Source organism: Camelus ferus, chromosome 31 (genome assembly GCF_009834535.1).
Source record: "Camelus ferus isolate YT-003-E chromosome 31, BCGSAC_Cfer_1.0, whole genome shotgun sequence".
Lineage (NCBI taxonomy): Eukaryota > Metazoa > Chordata > Mammalia > Artiodactyla > Camelidae > Camelus > Camelus ferus.
In genome coordinates this window covers 11,038,989-11,060,704 of record NC_045726.1, presented here as the reverse complement: position 1 = coordinate 11,060,704, position 21,716 = coordinate 11,038,989, and the positions used below count along the sequence as shown (strand labels likewise).

Genomic DNA, 21,716 nt, shown 5'->3' with positions numbered 1-21,716 from the left:
GGGGGCTGGGCTGCAAAGGGAGCATCATGTACTGACCCCTCTGGACCTTGGGTGCCTATTCTCTAAAATCAGAAAGCAGAGTTTAGGTGGCTCCCTAAATCCCTTGATCGCTCTGTAAGAAGACAATTAAAACTTTTTAGTTTTAAACTCTTAATGCTGTTTTCACATATTTAAATCCAAATTCACTGTGGGAAACAGTTTATGTTTAATATTGGAGGCAGGCTTACGCATGTACACACACAGCGGCAAACGTGGATCCTTCCGTGCTTCCGGGTGAAATGTGGAAAGGTGGGGTTTAAATGACCTTCTCTTTCCATGAGGTGACCTTATAGCCTCTGCCCTCCCAGCTCGGGCAGGAGAGGGGTCAGAACTCAGTTCTCAGCAGATGAGTGAATCCAGACGGGGCCTTGGGACCCAGATTCTCCCACCAAACCAGTCTTCACAGAAGCCGGTCCTCCCGGGTTGGGCCCCTGGAACTGGCACTTCCGCTCCATTTAGTGCCTAATGAGTCTGACTGTGTGTTCTGGTTCACCCAGCACTCCCTGGTCCACACCCCTTGCTTCATGCAGTCATGAATAGTGCCTCTGTTTGCTTTCAGAAGAGTCTGGGTTGGGACAGTGGGTTCGGGCAGTCACCTGCACCCCTGGAAGCCGTGTGGATTCCAGTGGCGTCCTTTTTGCTCTTAGCTCTGTGAACTTTTCGAGGTGACCGCAGGGATGCAAGACGTCCCTCCTCTGTGCTGCCCGGGCAACAGGCACTTCTGTTGTAACCGGAGCCAAGCAGAGGGAAGGCTGATCGTTCAGCTATTCCAGGAATTAAAAACACTTGGGTGTTTAATGAGCTTTTTTTCAAGAGCCATTTGGTTTGCCTTTGGGTTTCGAGACGCCTCTCTTCAAGTAGTAGAAGCCCGAGAGGCCAAATATGAATGAAGTTGTCCTCGTATATGAAATTAGATCACCCGTTAATGCAGTTACAGGACTTCAGCTCTTGGCTGAGCTCCTGTAGAGACTGGTTAGCTAAGATGATTCAGTCTGGAGCCTGGTCATTTAAATAGCAGCTCTTTACAGCCTCGCTTTAACCATTAACCTGAAATGAAGTCACTTATTTGCTCAGTAAATGTTTTCGAGCACCTGCCATGTACCAGGCGCTACACTGGGAACCAGGGAGGATGCAAAAAAAAACCCAGGGAAGACCCAACCCCTCTCCTTGAAGTGTAGAAGCTCGCTTTTTGCCAGGATTTGGGAGGGAGCAAAAGGCTTTCTGATTTCTGAGGTCCTCTGTTCCATCATTTCACTTGCTCCTTCAGCTGCCCGGCCTAAACACGCACTGCTGATTCCTCTGTACAATAGACCTTGATCTAAGAGCCAGTCCTACCTGACTGGGTATTTAGCAGTGATCACTTGGGGTCTTTGGAATATCATTCATCATAGCATCAGGCTTAACGAATCAGATTATTGGTTAGAGAAGCCGAAGGTCTCATGCCGAAGGTCGTGCCAGTCTGTGGCTGGCCCTGGTTGGGTTGCCCATACAGAGGGCCTTTGGTTTGCGCAAATCTGCCTGCTCCATTCCCAGAACCCTGTGAGGTCGCATTGTTCCTTGGGCAATGCTGGCTTCATTTGCCTTCATGGGACAGAAGGCCAGCTCAAAAATCTCATCACTGGGTGTCTTGACTCCAGACCACGCCCCTGGAGTGAGTGCACCAAACTGCGAGGTACCAATGTCCCTGTGTGGTGGCTCTCACACATTAGCAAGCATAACAATCACCTAGAGTTGACAAGACTTACATTTCTGGGTCCACCCCCAGACTTACTGATCCCGTGGGTCTAAGAAAGGGCCTTAGAATCTGCATTTCTTACAGACTCTTGGGTGAATGCTGATCAGGAAGGAATTGTCCCATCGTTTTACCCAGTCAGCATTGTGTCGCTAGACAAGTCCCATCCCCCACCGCGGTGCCACTCCGGGTAGAGCCCCGAGGACTCAGTGGTCTCTGGTTCATCGTTGCCTCTCCCGGTGGGGGAGGGTGGAGACGGACTCAGGGTGCGGGCAGAGCAGGGGCACAGTTCTCACGCTCTGACTCTTCTGCAGGTAGAGGCCGAAGCCGTGAACCGTTCCATCACCATCGCGAACCAGACCAACTGTCCCCTGTACATCACCAAAGTGATGAGCAAGAGCGCGGCGGAAGTCATCGCGCAGGCCCGGAAAAAGGGTGAGCGCCCCCTGCGGTCTGACTGCGCGCAGGTTCGGAGCGGGGAGGGGAGGGGGCACCTTTTCCAGCCCCTCCTGCCAAGTGGGGCGCTCTCATCACGTTCCAGCATTAACCTAATTACAGCTGGGCACGGCGGGGAGCTCCAGTTTCGCCCTCTGTTCCGCGCGGCGGCCGCCCTGGTGTCTATTTAAAGCCTCGCGCAGCGCAGAGCGGGTGGGCGGGCGGACGCACTGGTCTCCTGCCCCCACTTCAGGAGAAAAGTTGGACTGAATTCGATGCAGTCTAAATAAACCAGGCACATACACAGACGACGTCAGTGCCACAGGCTCCATCTGGGGGACGTTCTGTTGCAAAATGCGGTTCCCCTCCGCCGTGGGTAGTGATTTCCCGCAGGGCGAGGTAAGAGCCTTGTGCGGGCGTGGGGCGCGGGATCTCGCCCAGGATCCCCTCCTGTCCTGTTTACCTGGCCCTCGAGTCATTCCCTGTAGATTATAGCGACATATTCTGGGCTGAGGCTGGCTCTCTGTTCCATTGGGAAGGTTCTTGGAAACTAATTTATTAAGTGCTGCTTGCAGGGGATGGTGGGTGGAGCACCCTTATACATTATGAATGCGCCACAGCCCTGTGGGACTTGCCTGTGACTGTAAGTTTGGATAATCACACCACATGTTCCGGAGTGTAGCTCCCGGTACTGAAAGCCTGATCCCGTGTAGCGGACTTGGGGGTGGATCTTGGCCAGATGTGACCATGAATGCCATGGAAGGGTCCTCCCTCCCTCCCTCTTTCCTTCCTCCCTCCCTCCCCATTATATTCCCCGACCCTACTGACTCTGTATCTCTCCATCTTGCTTCCTCCGTTTCCCTTTATTTCTTGTTCTTTCTCCCTCCATCTCCGTGTCTCCAGTTCCCTCATGACTTTCTTCAAGCTTTCTTGTGGTCTCTGTACCTCTTTCTTGGTCTCTCTCTCTCTCATTCTGTTTCGATTCCTTTATCTCTCTCTACATGCCTTTCGCTGTCAACAAGGGAGCAGTTTGACCACTCTGGTTTGTTTCTGGTTCTCTGCGGGATGTGATCCACGTGGATCAGGAGAACTTTTTTCCCTGGTGGGTGAGTTGGTGCAGGACCTAGAACAGATTGCTCAATGACCACTGAGTCAGCTTGTCCTAAGGGATGATGGCTTCTAGCAGGACCCAGCAATTAATTCCTGGCCCCTGTTCTTTGGCCCTCCCCCTGGGGCATCTGTCCTTAGAGTCTGCACGAAATAGTTGTTGCATTACCAGCTGCTTGAAAACCTGCCCTCTCCTGGCAGCTAGAGAGAACTGCCTTTTTGAAATGGACCGTTCACTGCTCAGCATCAGCTTTGACTTGTGTTTCTCTGAGACCCCTCCCTCCCCCGGGCCCTTTATCGCCCAGGCGTATGTGCGGGAATCAGCGCTCATCACAGAATTGTTGCTTCCATGAAGTGGGGAAACAGTTGACGTTTGATGTCTGAAAAGGAGAAGTTGGGGGGCAGCTAATTTTATTATAGTAACCGTGTCATACCCAGATGAAGATAAGAACCAAAAAGTTAAGGCACCATTTTGACATTTTAATATTAAACATTTGCTTTAGCAGCATTTAAACACTGAGGCGTTGTTTTCCTATTCAGACTCTCATGCATCCGAGTTGCAGGATGGAGGAGTCTGGCATCTCACAGCCCTGGGTCTGGGGCAGGTGGCCCGGGTCCGGGGCTGCAGAGAGGGCGCTGGGCTCCGGGCCAGCCCTGCCAGCAGTGCCGCGGCTCCGTCTCCTTTCCGTGTCTGTTTTCTCGTTTGAGGACACGGAGCTGGAGTATGTTATTGGAGAGTCCCTCCTGCTCTAAGACCCTACGACGCAGTGCCCCGGTGCCTCTCTGTTGTCTTTCTGACTTGCGCCCTGTGTGTATATTGGGGGCTGAGCACCAGTAAGGGACCACTCCAGTCTGTTCATTCGGAACCTTCAGGGTGTGAGTCCAACTGTGCATGCATTGTGGTTCCCAGGGTGGCCCTGTAGCCCTTGAAAGCCTTTGCTTTAGATGAACTTGAGCTGCCAGAAAGGAATTTCCGGTGCATTCGGGTGCTAATGAGCAAGAGGGAGAAATCCTATCTTGCTCTGAAGGCTTTTAGGCTCTTTCCATCTTGTTGGAACTTCGTAACAACTTTGGGAGGCGGCCCGGGCAGGAATTTCTGTACTGTGTTTTACTTTGCAGCTGAGTAAACTGGAGCTCAGAGCTGGTGAATGCTGGGACTGGGCTTTGATCGTCGGCATCTGACTTCAGGCCAGGAAGGTCCGCATTCATGTCTGACCTACCTCATGCTTGGGGATTGTTTTAGTATGGGAAGTGGTGTGAGCACCTCCTTTTTGGTATCTCTTGGGGTTTAGTTCCTTAACAAACCTGGTAGAAACTGGAGCCTGACCCCCCTCAGAGTCATGGGTAATATGGAAGCAAAGATTCCCCAGTGACCAAGGAGAAAACCAGTATAAAGCTGTATTGAGCGTCGACAGCTTGTCCTGGATCCAGTCCCAGCTCCACTAGACACTAGCATGCGACGCTGGGCAGGTAACTTACCATCTCCAGGTCTCATTTTCCCATCTGCAAGGGGAAGATCGTCGTAGTCACTCATCTCCTAAGGCGATGGTGATGCTTAAATGAAATAATGCATGGGAGAATGTATGTATTAACTCTGCCTGCTACTGCGTCGATCAGAGAGTGGAGGGCTGGTTTAACTCCGGGATTGTTAGAAAAGCAGAGCTCATGCCTCTGACCTGGGGCAAGGATTTCCTGCTGAGGGTTGTTTTTCAACTTCAAGTGGCTTCATCTGGTCCCTGGAGGCAGATGTGAGACACTGCCAACATTCCACTGCCCCATTTTTTCATCTGTAAAATGGAGAGCGTCCTCATTCATTCAACAAACTTTTACTATGTGATACTTCAGGCCTTTGTGCTGGAGACGAGAAATGGTCCCAGCCCTCAGGTGGCTCTGTCACTTAGCAGTGGGAGGGACTCAGGAGAAGACAGTCCCAATGGGAAATGGTCAATTTATCAACAAGCTGCAAACCAAAGATGGTTAGAGTAAGGAAGAAGACACCAGTGTTTACAGACATGCACCGCAGCCCCCGACCTGGGCTCAGAGGGGTTGGGCTGTGTAAGATGACTCAACATCTCTGCAAAGATGAGCTGTTGGAAAATCATTATCCTGTCAATGGTGAGAGCCGTTGCATCTCTGTGTGGTGGTCTGCATGTGGCTCCCCACCCACGGACCTGCAGGTCCCAAGTCTGTAAGTCAGGAGGTATTTGGGTAAGCAGAGGTGTGAGGTAGAATGTAAATGACCATTTGCACGGGGCTCTTGACCCAAAACGCTGCGTGCAGGTGTCCCCAGAGCCAGCGTTGCCCATGCCGCCTCCTTCATTCAGTGTCATTGAGCAGGACAGCGTGTCACCAACCCCGTTCTGCAGATAAGGAAGTGAAGATGCAGCCAGCGCCAGAATACCTTGGGCCATTTTCACTTTTCAAAGAAATTTAGACATTGGTCGATTTAATAGGAATCGTCATGGAAGAGAAACGGAAATGTGGAAATTGACTATCTTGCCCCAGGTCACCCAGCCGTGGGAAATACAACCCTTAGTCCCAGACTCGTGGCCAACTCTCTTTCCATTGATCATCCAGTGTGGGGATTTCTCTCGAACAGCCTTCCTTTGACTGTGTCTTGTCCACATATAGAGTCCGATGCCTTCTGTGTGTGAGTGGTCACGTGTAGGCAGTGCCCGGTGAGCGGGTGCACACCCTCCCTCCACACCCCTGTAACCCACATGCAGAAACGTTCACGACCCAAACTCGAGACAAGACCCCCTATGCCCTGTGGGTCAGTAGGAATGGCGGGGGTGTAATGAGGCCCTAGAGGACCATCCCAACTTGGGGATGAATCCTTTGCTTTGGGTTAACACACAACCTAGTAATCGTGATTACAGTTCATGCATTTCTCTTTCCCCATCACGCCCTGCACCGTCAGCACTCTCTTAACTACTGGAAGTGGAGTCATTAGTGCCTTAGATCAGATCAGATTAGAGAGCTAATTCCAGAAATCCCAGAACCAGTTCAGAAAACTTCAAGATTCTGCTCCTTTAGAAACACTCGGTGGTACCCAAATCTGACAGGTTTATCCATGGATAGGTGCTGGGCTGTTGAGGTCTGGCCTGGAGGTCTCCGAGAAGAGAGAGAGAGAGAGAGTGTGTGTGTGTGCGTGTGTGTGTGTGTGTGTGTGTGTGTGTGTGTGTGTGTGTGTGTGTGTCCCCTGGTCGGCGTCTTACTGTGCTTTTGTGATTGTGTTTTGAAATACATATGTGTACATGATTTTCCATTGTTTCTGCTCTAGATTTGTCTTGCTGCTTCTCGTTCGTGGGAAATGACTAACTGTCAGGGCGGGAGCTGTCAGGCCTCTCTAACCCCCGGCCTGCCTTTATGCTTCATGAATGCACTCAGGCCTCTTGTGAATAAACACCAGCCCCAGCGCTGCTGTTCCCGGCCACTCGAGATTGCCTGCCAAAGGCTGGCCCGGGGTCACATCCTTCAGTTTAGACTTTCCCCCGGAGAAGAAAAGCATGAAGATCTGATTGCCGCCAAGAAAATGTCGGCAGTGTGTTCAGAGGAGTGCAGAAAGGCCAACCAAGCCGGTTTTGTGGTTTATTATTATTAGCGGTAATTCTTTCTGGCATCCATTCCGGTGGTGTCTGCGGCCTGACTGATGTCCAGAAGCCCATCCGTGGCTCTCTCAGGTACAGTGTTTATCAAATCGGCAGAAGTGGAGGCCTCCTGCAGGAATGTGTAACTCCTGCCCTGCCTTTGGGGGTGCTGAACACCAGAAAACCTTGCTGAAAGACAGCAGGTCCTCTGAATCTCTTGGAATTTGAGCAGTACGAAGCAGAAATGAGCTGCAGAAATGGCTTCCTCCTTCTCAGGTGCCCCCATCTTCTCTTGAGCCCAGCCCCGGAGATCTGGCTCAGACTCGGGCTAAAGGGGCAGGTCTGGTCAGCAGTGGCCTTGAAGCTCCCTCCCAGTTCTGGGTTTTGCAGAGGCTGAAGGCCGAGTTCATCCCCTTGTGGCGAGGTTCGTGTGCCCATGCACAGAGAGGGCAGGACCCAGCCCCCACTGGAATCTGAGTCGTATTTTGCAGAGGGAGATGAAGGCCAAGGTCACGGGCACTCACACTTGCAGGATTCAGGACACATCCCAGGAACCAGCCCTTCTTTGTACTCAAGTTTCCAAAGGCAGAAGCACAGATGCAGGGAGAGCATGAGCAATAGTGAGTTACGGGAGGACCAGGAAACCGCTGATGCGCGTCCAAGGATTTCCAAAGACCGGCAGCCACTGTCGTTCTCCAGGCGGTTCTGCTCTCTTGAACAGTTTCAGGTCGACAAAGCCAGGAAACCGTGAGGGTGACGGATCCTTTGTTCTCCTAATGACTTGCCCAGCCATCACCTTTGCGCTCAGACCACAGCCAGTGGGACCTCCAGACCTGGCAGAGTCGGAAGAGCTACCCGCAGCCCAGCCATTTCCGCTGATGCTCGAACCAGAAACTCTGGGCCATGGGCGGGCGCTGGGGCTGCTCAGCCGTCTGCAGTTCATCCCCATCCCTGACAGCAGCCAAGGCCTGATGTGGTGTTTTTCTACTTTGGGGTGAGCTGGAGCGCTTCGCGCAGCTGCCCAGCTGGCTTCTCAGACCAAATCCTGCCTGGGAGGCTTGGAGTAGGTCAGCAACCCTGGGACCTTCCAGGTGACTGTGAGCCTTGGCCTTTGTCTCCCCGGGGGCTTCTTCCTTCAGGGTGAGGCTTCCCCCGCGTTCCGGAGCTCCCCCTCCTGCCTGGGGTTTGTGACTGATTTCCTCCAGTGAGCTCCCTGCCCTGGCCCCTGCCACTCGCTGGCGGAACAGAGAGTCCTTTGTGAGATTCCTGAGGCTGGAGAGGGGGTGGCTCACGGAACCGGCTCTCAGAGCAGCCACTATCCCAAAGTGGGTGTCGTTCTGTGTTATCAAGAGATAAGGCCCTGGAAAAGGCCGTGGAGAGGAAAGGAGACACATTCCAGACTGAGTAGTGTTTGGCCTTGAAGGCCCTGTGTTTGGAGCAAAGGGCGCGCTTGGTAGGACTGCCGTGAGGGTCTGGGGAGCCCTGTGTGGGGGGAGGTAGGAGCAGAGGTGAATTCCTGGTGACAGTAAGGCTGGCCCGAGATCAACTTCCAGCTCTGGTGCCTTTACTTAATGAAAAATCACCCCTTTTAATCAGTTCTACACGCATTTATTGAGTGCCTCCTGTGTGCAGGCTGAGTCATTTGCTTCAAAATATCTCCATCAAGTGGAGACTCAAGACTTAAAACTGGGCGATTATTGGCTTATTGGAGTGGAGGACAGGGTTGAGTTTTGGATGATGTTAAACAGGAAGCCAGCTTTGATGTGAAGCCGGATACGAAAGGCATGAGCTGCTTCAGTGAGAAGTTTGCTTCTTGCCTGGAAGGCAGAAGGGCCCCTGGGGAGGATTTTATGCAAGAGAACGGTCAGGGAAGATTCTGTTTTCGGAAGATCGCTCTGGAGATGCCACGGAGAACGAACGAAGAGGTGGGGAAGGAGTTTGGTAAAGCAAAAATCAATCTGAACTCTGAGCTGGGGCGACACGATGAAGGCCTGATTGCAGGGAAGGTGCGTGGAGTGGAAAGAAAGAATGGATTTAAGGCATTAAAGCATCGGCATTCAATGACTGTAAATGAGTCCCGGCTTCCTGGCTTGTACGTGAGTGGGTAGAGGGTGTGATTTAAGCCTCGGGAAATCGGCATTCTTTCTTGACACCGCATTGAGTTCCGCTAGGCTTCTGCAGACTCAGATCTCGGTAACAGAATTGCGCAAAGTCCTGTACTTCTCCCTCTTACAAAGTCTGCTGTGAGTCTCTGGTCCTCAAGGTGGCGACTCAGGGCTCCAGAGGGTCTTTTGGGCAGATCTGGGGGGCAGGGTACTGGCTCTCACGTGCTTCCTCCCCCTGATGTCACATCTAATTGCCTCTCTCTGGGGAACACTGGGAGACACTGAGAGATGGACTGGGAGATGTCGGGAGAGCAGGGGGAGTGTTGGGTGAACCGTAAGGCAAAGTGTGAGATGCCCTGGATCACCTGAAAATAAGAGTCTAGACGGCGCTTGGGATTGAGTGCTTGGATGCATTCTGAGCTGGGGATTGTTAATGGGTTTGGGACTCATTAGAATAAGAGGCAGGATGTTTGGGATCACCCAGGGCGCGTGTGCTGAGTTAGAAGAACAGGGGTCCAGGGAGCCCTCGCTGGATGGGTGACCAGATGGCTGGGGTGGTTGCCCTCCTCGAGCATGAGTTTCTCAGCTGTGAGAACAGGCTGGCACCTTCTTCGTGGGGATGGTGAGAGCCCTCGGCTTGCTGACTCCCAGCCACGGTGGTTTCCTGCCTCCCTCTTTGTGTTGTACTCAGCTCTGCGTTCTGTTTGGCAGGAACCGTGGTGTATGGTGAGCCCATCACCGCCAGCTTGGGGACCGATGGCTCCCACTACTGGAGCAAGAACTGGGCCAAGGCAGCTGCTTTTGTCACCTCCCCACCCCTGAGCCCCGACCCGACCACTCCGGACTTTCTGAACTCCTTGCTGTCCTGGTGAGTGTCGGTGACTCGTTCCCACCCTCCGTTTTTAGTCTTCCCTCAGACCGAGCTGCCGCGGGGGGTTGACAGCCTGGTGGGCAAGAGCCAGCTCGCAAACAGAGACCTTGTTGCCCAAACTCGGGTTACCAGATGGCGTCAGGGTATTACCATGCTGGTGCTTTCGGGGGAATTCTGGATAAAAACCAGGGCCATCTTGAAAGTCAACCACAGGGGACGAGTGAGGTAGTGAAAGGATTCCACTGTGGTACGGCGTCACTCATAAGATGCCCCACGGAGTAGACGTGGACACTCAGCATTAGAATGGAGCTTCGGCATCATGTCACGTCTTCCTGGATTGCCTGTCTCCTGAGAGGAGGATAGGTGATTTCAAAAGCTTTCCGTGGCCCGGCACATGAGAAAAGATGTTCGAGGGTGATTGGAGGTCAGAGATTAAAGGCCAGTCATATGCTTCCCTTTCAGTGGAGACCTCCAGGTCACTGGCAGTGCCCACTGTACTTTCAACACTGCCCAGAAGGCCGTGGGAAAGGACAACTTCACCCTGATCCCTGAAGGTACCAACGGCACGGAGGAGCGGATGTCCGTCATCTGGGATAAGGCTGTGGTAAGGAGCGGTGGTCTCATGCCTGGGGTGGGCTCAGCCTTCTCCTGCCTCCTCAACTGAGGACCCGGCTCTCATGTGGGCCTCGACATGGCAGTTAAGAAAATTCTAGAAACTGATACTTGTGTGATAATCTTTCTTAGGTTTGCATATCTAAGGCCGCTCCCCAGAGGTCGTTCCTTCCTAAGCATCTCATGTGTATTGCTCACCATTGTCATCCTTGGGCCAGTAGAGATGGAAAAAAAGCAGTCTTAAAAATAGTACTCTTTTGATCAGTCAAGAAAAGGTTTCCTTAGCCCCCTGGTGACTTACTCAGTCAATCTGCTCTTGGAAATGGACTCACCTTCCTTAAAGCTGCCTTTTGGACTCTTGGGGCTTAGCCCTGGTCCCCACTCCAGGCTTCTGCAGGCCTGCTTTGAACAGGCTCTGACCTTTGAAGGATCTTAGGGCTCTTTCCTTTTTAATGTCTTAAAACGTAATGATGACAGACTTTCTGTTTCTTTTTCTTTTTTTAATTGACGTATAATCAGTTTACACTACTGTGTCAGTTTCTGGTGTACAGCATGATAGTTCAGTCATACACACACACACGTTCCTTTTCATATTCTTCTTCACTATAGGTTACTACAAGATAGTGAATTTAGTTCCCTGTGCTGTATAGTAGAAACTTGTTTATTTTGTATTTAGTAGTTAGTATCTGCAAATCTCTTAACTCCCAATTTATCCCTTCCCACCTCTCACCCCTGGAGAAATCTGCCTCACTCCTGATCTGTCCATCTCCATAACTTGGTTATTTTGAGAATGTTCTAGAAATGAAATCACACAGAATGTGACCTTTAGAGATTGTTTTCACTCAGCATAATGCCCTTGACATCCAAGTTGTTATGTGTATCAAAAATGTGTTCCTTTTCATTGCTAAGCGGCATTCCACCTTTCAACTACTTAACCTGATTGTGTGTGTGTGTGTGTGTGTGTGTATTGTCCTCCTCAGGTCACTGGAAAGATGGACGAGAACCAGTTTGTGGCCGTGACCAGCACCAATGCAGCCAAAGTCTTCAACCTGTACCCCCGGAAAGGCCGCATTGCTGTGGGGTCCGATGCTGACCTGGTCATCTGGGACCCCGACAGCGTGAAAACCATCTCTGCCAAGACCCACAACAGCGTAAGCCTGTTCACCACGTGGACCGGATCCAAGCGAATTACGGTCTTAGAAAGAGACAGAGGCAGGGAGAGAGAGTCCCTGGGATTCATGAAAAGAACATACTGTGATCGGAGTCAGCTTTTCCACAGGATGTGTTATAACTTGCAATTTGCTGAGAAAAAAATAGCTATTTCCTTTTCTTTAGTGACAGCAGTAAGACGGTTACATTAATCTTATCATCTGGAGTGTGACGGCTTCTCTCTGGATAGAGGCCTCTTTCTCTGGACCTTCAGAGCCTCCAGTGACATATGCCTGGTCCTCAGAAGTTTCTAGAAGCCAGGCAGTGTTCCATTTTAATAGTTTGGTGCAGCACAACTCATGGCAGCTCTTGGGGCAAGGAATCCAAATGAAACATTAAGATGGCCGCTCCCGAGGTGCCCACCGGGCGCTTTTATTCTTTGAAGCCACTGTTTTCTCATGTTAGTGTTGCCGTGCGGACGCCTAAAAGGCAGGTGCCCTTATGTCCTTCCGGCGGGAGTGAATTGACCTTGACTTCTCCCCAGATGGAGGAAATGCCTGGCAGCCGCTGCAGTGAGGAGTTTAGGATACGCAGTTTTGGGGGATCTCTTGTCTCTCAGTCTAGACTGCAGAGCCTGGGGATGCCCTGTCCTGTTACTGGGACCCTGGGCAGGTGACTCCGTGTCCTGTCTCAGCTCCTCAGCTGAGAATGAAGGGTTAGGTGAAGCCCCTGAGTGTCCTGTGATTCTGTGAGGTCCGTGGGCATTAGGTAGGGATGTTAGATGCTGTTGGTTCTTCATAGAAAAGATTGTGTGTGTGTGTATGTGTGTGTGTGTGTTTGTGTGTGTGTAATACTGAAGGATGCGGATAAAGGGAGAGCTTCAGAAGAGAAGTGGGTACAGGACAGAGAGTTTTATGTCAGAAACCCAAATGGCTCTCGAAGTGAATTCTTAGGGAAAGAAGAGGGTATTCTAGATCAAGTTCTAGACTGAAAGCTGGCTCAGTAGGCAGTCTGATTCCAGGTTGGCCGGCAAGTACTGACCCCTCGTCCAAGTGCCATGACAGCTCAGGGGTGGGCTTCTGGCATTTCTCCAGGACAGCGCTGGACCCTGGGCCAAGTCCCAGTTCTTTTCCCACTTGGACAGAGGTCCCTGGGCTGTGCTGGCCCCTGTGGGTGCCGAGATGGAAGGTGCCTTCAGGGAAGGCTGCTCAGCTCTCAGTATTTTTAGCTGACTTTTCCCTGCTTCCCCACTGGCTGGCGTAGCTTCGCAACAGAGCCCCACAGCCACAGCGACATGTGACTTAGATCACAACCTTTCTCGGTTCCAGAATGGCTCCTTTATGGGCAGGGGTCCTAGGGTCCTGCCCGGTGAACCTACCTCTTCATGCGCATTTAACATCACAGCCCTTTCATTTGGGCTTCTCAATAAAGGGATGTTATTATTATCCCAATCGGGAAGATAAATAAACGGAGGCTTAGAGAGCCTGAGGGACCAGTCTAACGTTACATAGCTATTTTGCGGTGGAGCCAGAATTAGAACCCAAAATTGTCCAGGGCTCTTCCCTGCCAGACTGTGTGCACAGCCTCTTGGTCAGGGTTAGAGGAGGAAGATGCTTTTCCCCTCCCTTGCAGAGTCCCATCCCCAGGGATAATGGAAAGGGCAAACCGGACTTATCATTTAAGCCACAGATGACCTAACTAGGGAGCTTGCATTTGGAGCTCGTGACCCGGCAGAGGAGAGGATGCAAACGAGTGATGATGTGAGAAGACAGCATCTGCCCCCCAGACGTTCCACCCAGACCTTTCCAGAGCAGCAACACTGCCCCACCTTCACCTCCAGGCAAACCCGGCTAGGAAATCATGACTTCTGAAATCAAGACTTCTTTCCTGTCCTCACCTGTTTTAAAGAGTACACGCTCAGCATGCTTGTGCAGCATGAATTATCTGGGAGGACACAAACAGGAGGCTTCCCGTGTAATACAGTATTTCCTACCACGGGGCTAATTAGCTTTAATTTGGAGTATTTAGCTAACTCTGGTTGACAGCCCTGTTGCTAAGCCTCTGCTTGGATTTGCCAGGCATCCAGCCAGATGAGTAATTTTAGGAAGTCTGTGTGGATGTAGGTTAAAAATGTCTGTACCTGGTAAGCGGTGAAGTCTCACTGCCTCATGGTTTGACAGTGAGTAGGCTCTGAATACCCTGGGTTGCGATCTCACCATTGGACTTGTTAATTTTAAGTCACTTAAAACCATGAGACTGGTTCCTCCATCTGTTAAAAATGGGAGATAGTTCAAAGCTCTTCTGGGCACTGGGATCTGTCATTTATAGGCAACTAAATTCCAATAAATGCATCTTAGGATGTCTTTGGCACTAAATGGCTTGCCATCTTGTTGGGAAAGGGCAATAAAAAAAAGCCAGACAGTGAATGAGTGACTTTCTAAAAGCCTACTGCGTGCCGAGCAGTGGGTGAGGTGCTTTGGTCCCTGTTCTTTCTTGTGACAGCATCATTCCTGCAAAGGTGAGCCGTGTCCCCTTACAGAGGAGGAAGCTGAGTCTCAGAGTGAGTGTGAGGGATTTGTCCAAAGTCAGACAGCTGGCAAGTGGCAGACCTGGGATGTGGACCCTGGGCAGATGGCACCATGGCCAGGGTTGTTTCCATTGCTCTGGTTGGGCACAGGAGGGGTTTGCCAGCGTACAGACAGTTAGTGGTGGAGTAACGTGGAAGAAATGGGGCTGGTTCCAGCCCCTAAAGGATGGCCTTTTCAGAGGTCATTTCCGAGCTGGCGGAATTCTCTCCTGGTGATCTACACCCAGAGGATGCTTTTCCTGTGGTCATCCTCACGTGAGCCTTGCAAGGGAGGCAGGGGAAGAAATGGAAGTTCTGAGACAGGTTTAAAGTGATCTGCCTGGAGTCACACAGCTGGATCTCACCAGATCTAAGATGCCACCGATTTTAAGATATTCCATTAGTTTGGGTACCGCTATGAAAGAAAACATATCTAAAAGGCGGAGCCTAACAGGAGACTCCTTTAAAAATACATCGTGCTGCCAAGGGCCAGCTGTGCTTAGTATGGGATGTGCCACGTAGAAAGGGGCAGCAAGGATTCTTGCCTGCCTCGACTTTGGCTTTGGGTGCCGAGAGGACAAAAGTGGCTCCTCTGGGAATGTGAACTAACGGCTGGGGCTCACGCAAGTTGGTGGTCTGACTCCTGAGTCTAGCATGGTCCAGAAAAACTGCAGGGTTTAATGTCAAATGGCCTCAATGCGGTAATCCCCAGGTTAGTAGGAAAAGCTGACCCCAGTCCCCTGGAAGGACTGGGTTCAGTCTAGGCTGACGTCGGTGGTGCAGCTCCGTGTACCGGAGGACACATTCTCATTTCAGGGAGGAGTGCCTCAGAACCAATGGAAGGCCTGGGGACACACACTTGGGTCCTGGGAATCCACATGTCGAGTCCCCTCCCCTCCCCCAGGTGCCTCGCCGCCTCTTCCTCCAGTAGCTTCCATGTCACTCCTTGGAGGCCCAGAGCCATGCTGCCAGCCCCCTGTTGCTGTTTGCAGTCAACACTGCTGCATTTTGACATTGAACGTGGCCAATGAGCCATACTCCACCCTCACCAGCCCCTGATTGGCAGTGCAACAGCTCTCTGTTTGCAGACTGACTCTTCAGCACTGATACCTGGTCTGGTAATCACCCCCAGAAGCCCATCTGCTTCTTATGGACGCAGCTGCCTTTTAATTCTCCCCGGACAGCCATTTGTGCCGGCGAGCAGGGCAGGCAGGAGGGAGCGCCAGGCATCTGGCATCTGGGGAAGGAGCAGCGGGTGGACCGAGGCTGTGGGGCGGGGCTGTGATACGTGGAGGTTTCAGTGTCAAGTACAGTGCCCCCCATTTTCTGTTGCCTCGTCTCCAACAAACTCCCTCGTGTGGATACCCCGCCTGCTTTCCAAGAGGGCGCGCGATACATCATGCTCTCACCCTGAAAAGCTTAAAAACTAAAAGGAGGGCTGCCTTGGTGGGAAATTAAACCTCCAGCAGTTTATCAAAGGCATGTCTCTTGCGTTCCCACAGTCCTTTCATTTAGGAATTTTAACTTAACCACATCGCTAACAGATTGGAAAACCAGGCAGGCCAGTGGGAAAACCGACTCATGGATGGCTCATTTCAAGATTAAATTTAGACCTTGGTCAGAGAAGGCCTGTGGATTTTAACCTGATTGGAGCTTGAGTTCGTGAGAACAAAGTCACTGCTAATACGAGGAATCATTTTCATGTATCTTTGTGGTGTGTACAGACCCTTGCGCTTTTCCATGTGATTTTTTTGGATCAATTATTTCTCCCCACAAATTTTTGAGAGGTGGGAAAGATTATTCCATGTTCTAGATGGAATTAAGACAGACAGATTAAGGGCCTGCTGGGTGGCCAATCGGGACAGGGACTCCATCTCTGGGCCTTTGTTTTGTCCGCAAGAGATTGGGCATGGGGTGCCGCCAGACCGCCCAGATCCCGCCAGGACGGGGGCGGATTCTGAGGTTCACTGTGCTATTTCCCTCCAGTCTCTAGAGTACAACATCTTTGAAGGCATGGAGTGCCGGGGCTCTCCGCTTGTGGTCATCAGCCAGGGGAAGATCGTCCTGGAGGACGGCACCCTTCATGTCACTGAAGGCTCTGGGCGCTACATCCCCCGGAAGCCCTTCCCTGACTTCGTTTACAAGCGTATCAAGGCACGGAGCAGGGTGAGTGCCTCTGATCTCATGGGTTGTTTCTATCATGGGTTAAGTTCAATTCCACAAACACGAAGTTCTTGGAGTCAGAATATCAAGGTGAGTCTGGAGGATTCAGGGATAAGAGAGTCTTTTTATTCTTGGAGTTCAGAATGTCACTGGAGGAGTCAGGCATGTCCCCAGCCAGCCAGATGGAAATGCGACTGCAGTATGTGCTGTCCTGAGGAGCGGGCACTGAGGTTCGGAGGAGGGAACCACTGCTGCGGAGTCGTGGTGCAAAGTATCATGGGGAGAGGGCATTTTGAGTTGGGTGTTGAAGGTTAAGTAGAAGTTTGGCAAGTCAAAGAAGGGAGACAAGGGAATCAGGTAGAGAGACTGTGAGGAGTATAGAAACTGTACAGTGTATTCAGGACATGGTGAACGCGACAGCACTGGTGCTTGGGGACTGTGAGGCAGGGAATGGGTGGAGCTATTAGGGAATTAAAGGGAAAGTAAGATTGGAAAGTTAGGGGCCAGATCTTGGAACATGAGACCAGATCCTCTTCGCAGTGTACTTGGGAGTTCCTACAGGGTTTAAGGTGAAGTGCCTTGGGGGAATAAATGAGAAGCACTGTTAGTTTTTTGTAGAGTAACCAGTCACCCAAGACACACCTTGGGGGAGCTTTGCCCCAGAGCCAGGGGGCTGGCCCCATGTGACATCTGTCCCTGCCGAGCCCCCACATACGGAGCGCTCTCCATTCTCAAAGCTCACAGGCCCATGCTGAGCCCTGTTCCTCCCCCATCAGGAGAGTTGCCAGGGAGACGTCCTCTGTGAATGTGGCCTGAGTTCAGGGGGCTTTTGTGTTTTGCAGCTGGCGGAGCTGAGAGGGGTTCCTCGCGGCCTGTATGATGGACCTGTGTGTGAGGTGTCCGTGACACCCAAGACAGTCACCCCAGCCTCCTCGGCTAAGACGTCTCCAGCCAAGCAGCAGGCCCCGCCTGTCCGGAACCTGCACCAGTCTGGATTCAGCTTGTCCGGTATGGTTATGGTTTGGTCGGGACCCAGCCCTGCGGCGCCCTGCCCGGTGGAGCTGGCGGGGCTGGAGTCACCTTTGTGGGTGGAGAAGAAGCAGAAAGGAAAGATACTCTCATTCTTTCTAAAGATGTAATTCACGGTGAATGGTGGGTTGGGTTTCAGGATCTTGACACGAGTCTATAGCACGTAGGATGGCATGATGTATTCACTGTGTGTCAGACCCAGGAGATTAGAGGACATTTTTTAATGCATTTATGTCCATCGACAAAAAGGATATTGTGGTATTTTAGGATTCTCTTCTCCCTCACATGTACAGTGTATTGGAGTGGCTCATCTTGTGGAGTCTAGAGTTTCTACAGCTTAACTTCATAGCCCAGAAGCTGAGAGTGCCTCAGTCTCCTCATCTATAGAATGGGTATAACGGTAGTAGTTATCTCATGGGGTTGTTATGAGGAGTTAAGTGAGTTAATATACAAGCAAAGTGCTCAGAATACAGCCGTTTGATAATTGTTAGCTATTTGTCTGTATAAAATACCAGGGAAGGTGAGAGGAAAAGGGATCAAATATTAGAGCTTCCTTATTTCGAATTCCTTCCACTCTTTCATCTGACCCATGACTAGAAACCTTCCGCTTTCCTAGCTCCCCGAGCCACAGCTGTGCATCCGAGCTTCTGTGGCGTGTTAAAGAAACAGCGAATCAGATACATTTTTTTTTCTTGTCATATATACTGGTTTTTAGAAAGTTGCCATATATAGATTACCCGTTTGCAAAAAATTTGAAAACAAGGAACAGTAGCTTTTTCATCAGGTGACATGGGCATGGTGATAGCTGTGCTGTCTTATCTCACCGGGCCATCCAGGTGGAAGGGAGCATCATCACTCCTCCTGAGTACCCCGTAGACGTGTGCTCTTAGGGAACAGAATGCTGCACCTTCACAGAAGCCACGGGCAGTGTGACCAATGAGAGCAGGGGCAGGATGTAGTCTGAGTCAGTCAAAAGCCTGAGACATGGTGCTAGTTTATAGATAGCTTTACTTCCCCAGGCGGTGGATCCAGCAAGCTTCTGCTGTGGTTCTTCGGCCACCTGAGGCTCATCCTTTTTTTTTTTTTTTTAAATAGTTTAAAACTTTTGGTGAGGTTTTAGGAGGACAAAGAATGGGTCAGACACTTTTCTCCCAAGCTGTGTTCTTTCTTTCTTTGACACTCATTTATTATCTCTCTTTGTGTATCAGGAATTGAGGTTTTGGCAGGGCTCTAGTCTTCTCTGGAGACACCAGGGGAATCTGTTTTCTTGCTCATTCAGGTTGCTGGCAGCACCAAGCTGTGTTATTTGGACTTAAAGCAGCGATTTGTGTAGCTCTGCCTCTGACCCACCCCTCTCTCCTCTCCAGGCGCCCAGATTGATGACAACATCCCCCGCCGCACCACCCAGCGCATCGTGGCTCCCCCTGGTGGCCGTGCCAACATCACCAGCCTGGGCTAGAGTCCCAGGGCAGTCTTCTGCTTGGGGATGGGGGAATGGGACACCCAAGGACATTCTGAGACTTTCTTCCTTCCTTCTTTCCTTCTTTTTTTTTTTTTTTTTTAAGAGCCTGTGATAGTTACTGTGGGGCAGCCAGTTCCTGGGGCTCCCTCTCGGGCCCCGCACTCCATCCCTCACCCGGAGTCACCGATTTTGCTCACCCACGTTCATACATAGCTACGAATGTCACACCCAAGCCTATCCACCAACCCCGCACACGGGATCGCCTCCAACACTCAGACATGCGAAACAGCGCAAATCACAGTGAGGGTGTTTCTCATCTCCAACCTCTGTTGTAACCTGTCATCATCTTCCTTTTCACTGGGGGAGGGGAAGATAAAGTGAATTGCCCAGAGCTGCCTTTTTCTTTTTAAATGTTTAGAAAAGTTTTCTTCGTGGGGCTGGGGAGGGGTGGGTTTTTTTGTTTTAACTACTAAATTGGAAAGCCTAATTCAATGTTAATACAAGGGGTTTGAACTGGACATCCTGATGATGCAATTGTGCAACCATCAAGCTGATTCAGGGTGGCGGGCAGACTCGTGTCCCTCCTGAGAGGCTGTAATGTCCACCCTGCCATCCTGTCATCTTCTGGGTCAACTGTTAACAAAGGGCAGGCTTTCTTTCTGGCCTAGATTTTGCTGCAGATGAAACCTTTTTAGGATTCTCTTCTCTCTTCACCTCTTTTCTGCTCTCTCTCTCTCTTGCTTTTTCATTCGTTGATATTGTCACACGTCTGGCTCTTTGTGTTTCCTCCAGCCCTTGTCTCTGAGATGCTGATTTTTCCTCCTCTCTCCCCACCCTGCCCCGCACCCCATGGTCTTCTCCAGTGACCAGGTCTCCCATTTCACTGTGGTCCTAAAAACCCGCCTGGAAGGATGTGTGAGCTTTGTCATCACAACCATCATAACACGCTGTCCTAGTCCACAGGAGACGGGTGCTGCTCCCCACCCGCATCACCGGGATGTGCGTTTGAGTTTGAGTTGCTTCCCGGGTGTCAGGAAGGGCCGAGTTACTCACTCACGCTCTCACACGTGGGCCCGGAATAGACCTCAGACAGTGCCGAGATGCTGAGGAAGCGTGAGGCTCCAGGACATGAGAGGTTTTCCTCTGTGCAGTTCTAACTGGCTAAGGACACGATGGAATCTATAATTCGAGCCCCGTAACCCGAGTGAGCCAACCAGCTGTAAGCCAGCCACCTGCTCCGAGTCCCACCTGAGTATCTTCTGGGATTCCAGAACACACGGGGCTTCTCACTTCGTGGGGGGAGGGTGGAAAAAAAATTTTTTCCCCCAATTCTTTAGAAAGACATCCTGCAATGTAGGGAATTCTCCTAAACTCAGAAAGCCCTTGGGAAATTTGACCTAAAGTCCATTCTGGTTTGCAAGAGGGAAAATCTGTCGTGAGTCAGAGCTGTTAGGAGGAGAAACCCTGGCAGATTGGATGCGTGGCCCCTTAGAGACTGCAGGTGATCGGATCTTGTGTCCACAGCCCACCCTCGATTCGAGTCTCAGAGACGCTTTCCACTAGCTGCCTTGTGCCCGTCCCTGTCTCTGCTGATCTGTGTCGCACCTCCTTCCAAACGTGTTTACAGATTCTCCTAAGCAGTGCTATGTTTGCCAGCTTTTATAAAACCAAATCTGCTTTTGTAAATCGTAACAGAAAAAAAGTAGGTTACGCCCATCCAGCATTTCACTCGACTCTCCACACATTTTGCCTTTGGGGTTATGGTTGGGGTTGATTTTTTTATTGTTGTTGCTGTTGTTGTTTATTTGTTATTTTAAAAGTAAATCGCACTTTTAAAGAATAATTGGTTAACTTAATATATTTGCGTTTTTTTTTTTTCTCACCTGCGCTTGGAGGAAATTTGAACCAGTTGGAAAAAAAAAATTTTGTTTCAATTCTAAGAAACGCTCGCAGCTCTCTCGTATTCACTTGAGTCTTCCTGTTTTTCCTGTCCCAGGTCATGGTCACTTTGGTTATTCTGATCGTTTCCTTAAAACCCGAAGATTTCCGCAGGCTGTGTAAGCATGTTTACCTGTTGGCCTGCTCTGTGTGTCTGTTAAATGAATGTCATGTGTAAATGCTAAAATAAATCCACAGTGTCTCAGAACTGAGTAACTGCAGTGACTTGATGCTCTAAACCCGTGTAGGCTTTACTCATAGCTGGTTTCTAACCCTTGGAATTGTGATTGTGACCACGAGTGGACGAACCTTCAGTGCTAAAGCTGATTATGTGTGTAGCCAGAAGAGTACCTTTTTTTTTTTTTTGGTAACCACTGTCTTAATGGCAAAATAATTATGGTTAAAAAAAAAGTCTCGTGTTTATTATTCCTTAAGAACTCTGTGTTATATTCCCATGAAACGCCTAATAAAGCAAAACGTGGTGGTTTCAGGGTGTGTCTGTGTTGAGATGTTCAAGGAGGCCGCTGCTTGGCCCGGGTCTCCATCACAACTTCCCTCCCTGAAATGTTCTGGATGTCTCCGGCCTCGTGTTTTGTTGACTGTGCCAATGTAGGGGTCTTTTCACTGCATGTCGCAGGTGGTTTGGTCCAGGCCCCTGAGGTGTGATTCTGAGCAGAGCTCTGCGTGGCGGAGCTGAGTCTCAGAAGTTCACAGACTCCACCCTGAGAGGCCGTGGGGGCCTCCGCAATCAAGCTGCAAATGCAAGTCGGAAGTGGGGATCAGTGGACCAGATAGGTAGTGTAGTGACCCCCGGGCTCTCTGCATCCTGAGAGTTTGTTCACGCTGGGAAATCCTCAAGCCCCAGGGGGGTGTGGAAGGAAAGAGGCTGAGGCTTGTGGGCTGGCATCCAGAGCTCAG

The 21,716-nt window shown here is 50.9% G+C and overlaps 1 protein-coding gene across 1 annotated transcript in view; it reads left to right on the top strand.

The window, feature by feature from the left end:
- The window catches only part of DPYSL2 (dihydropyrimidinase like 2), a 90,788-nt gene extending 69,500 nt beyond the window's left edge, over positions 1-21,288 (top strand). Inside the window, 7 exon segments of the mRNA XM_032470944.1 lie at positions 2,086-2,206; positions 9,720-9,876; positions 10,342-10,483; positions 11,472-11,642; positions 16,193-16,372; positions 17,212-17,377; positions 18,766-21,288. Of these exon segments, the coding sequence (XP_032326835.1) occupies positions 2,086-2,206; positions 9,720-9,876; positions 10,342-10,483; positions 11,472-11,642; positions 16,193-16,372; positions 17,212-17,377; positions 18,766-18,857 (1,029 nt within the window). The 3' untranslated portion in view covers positions 18,858-21,288.
- Positions 21,289-21,716: the final 428 nt, after the last annotated feature.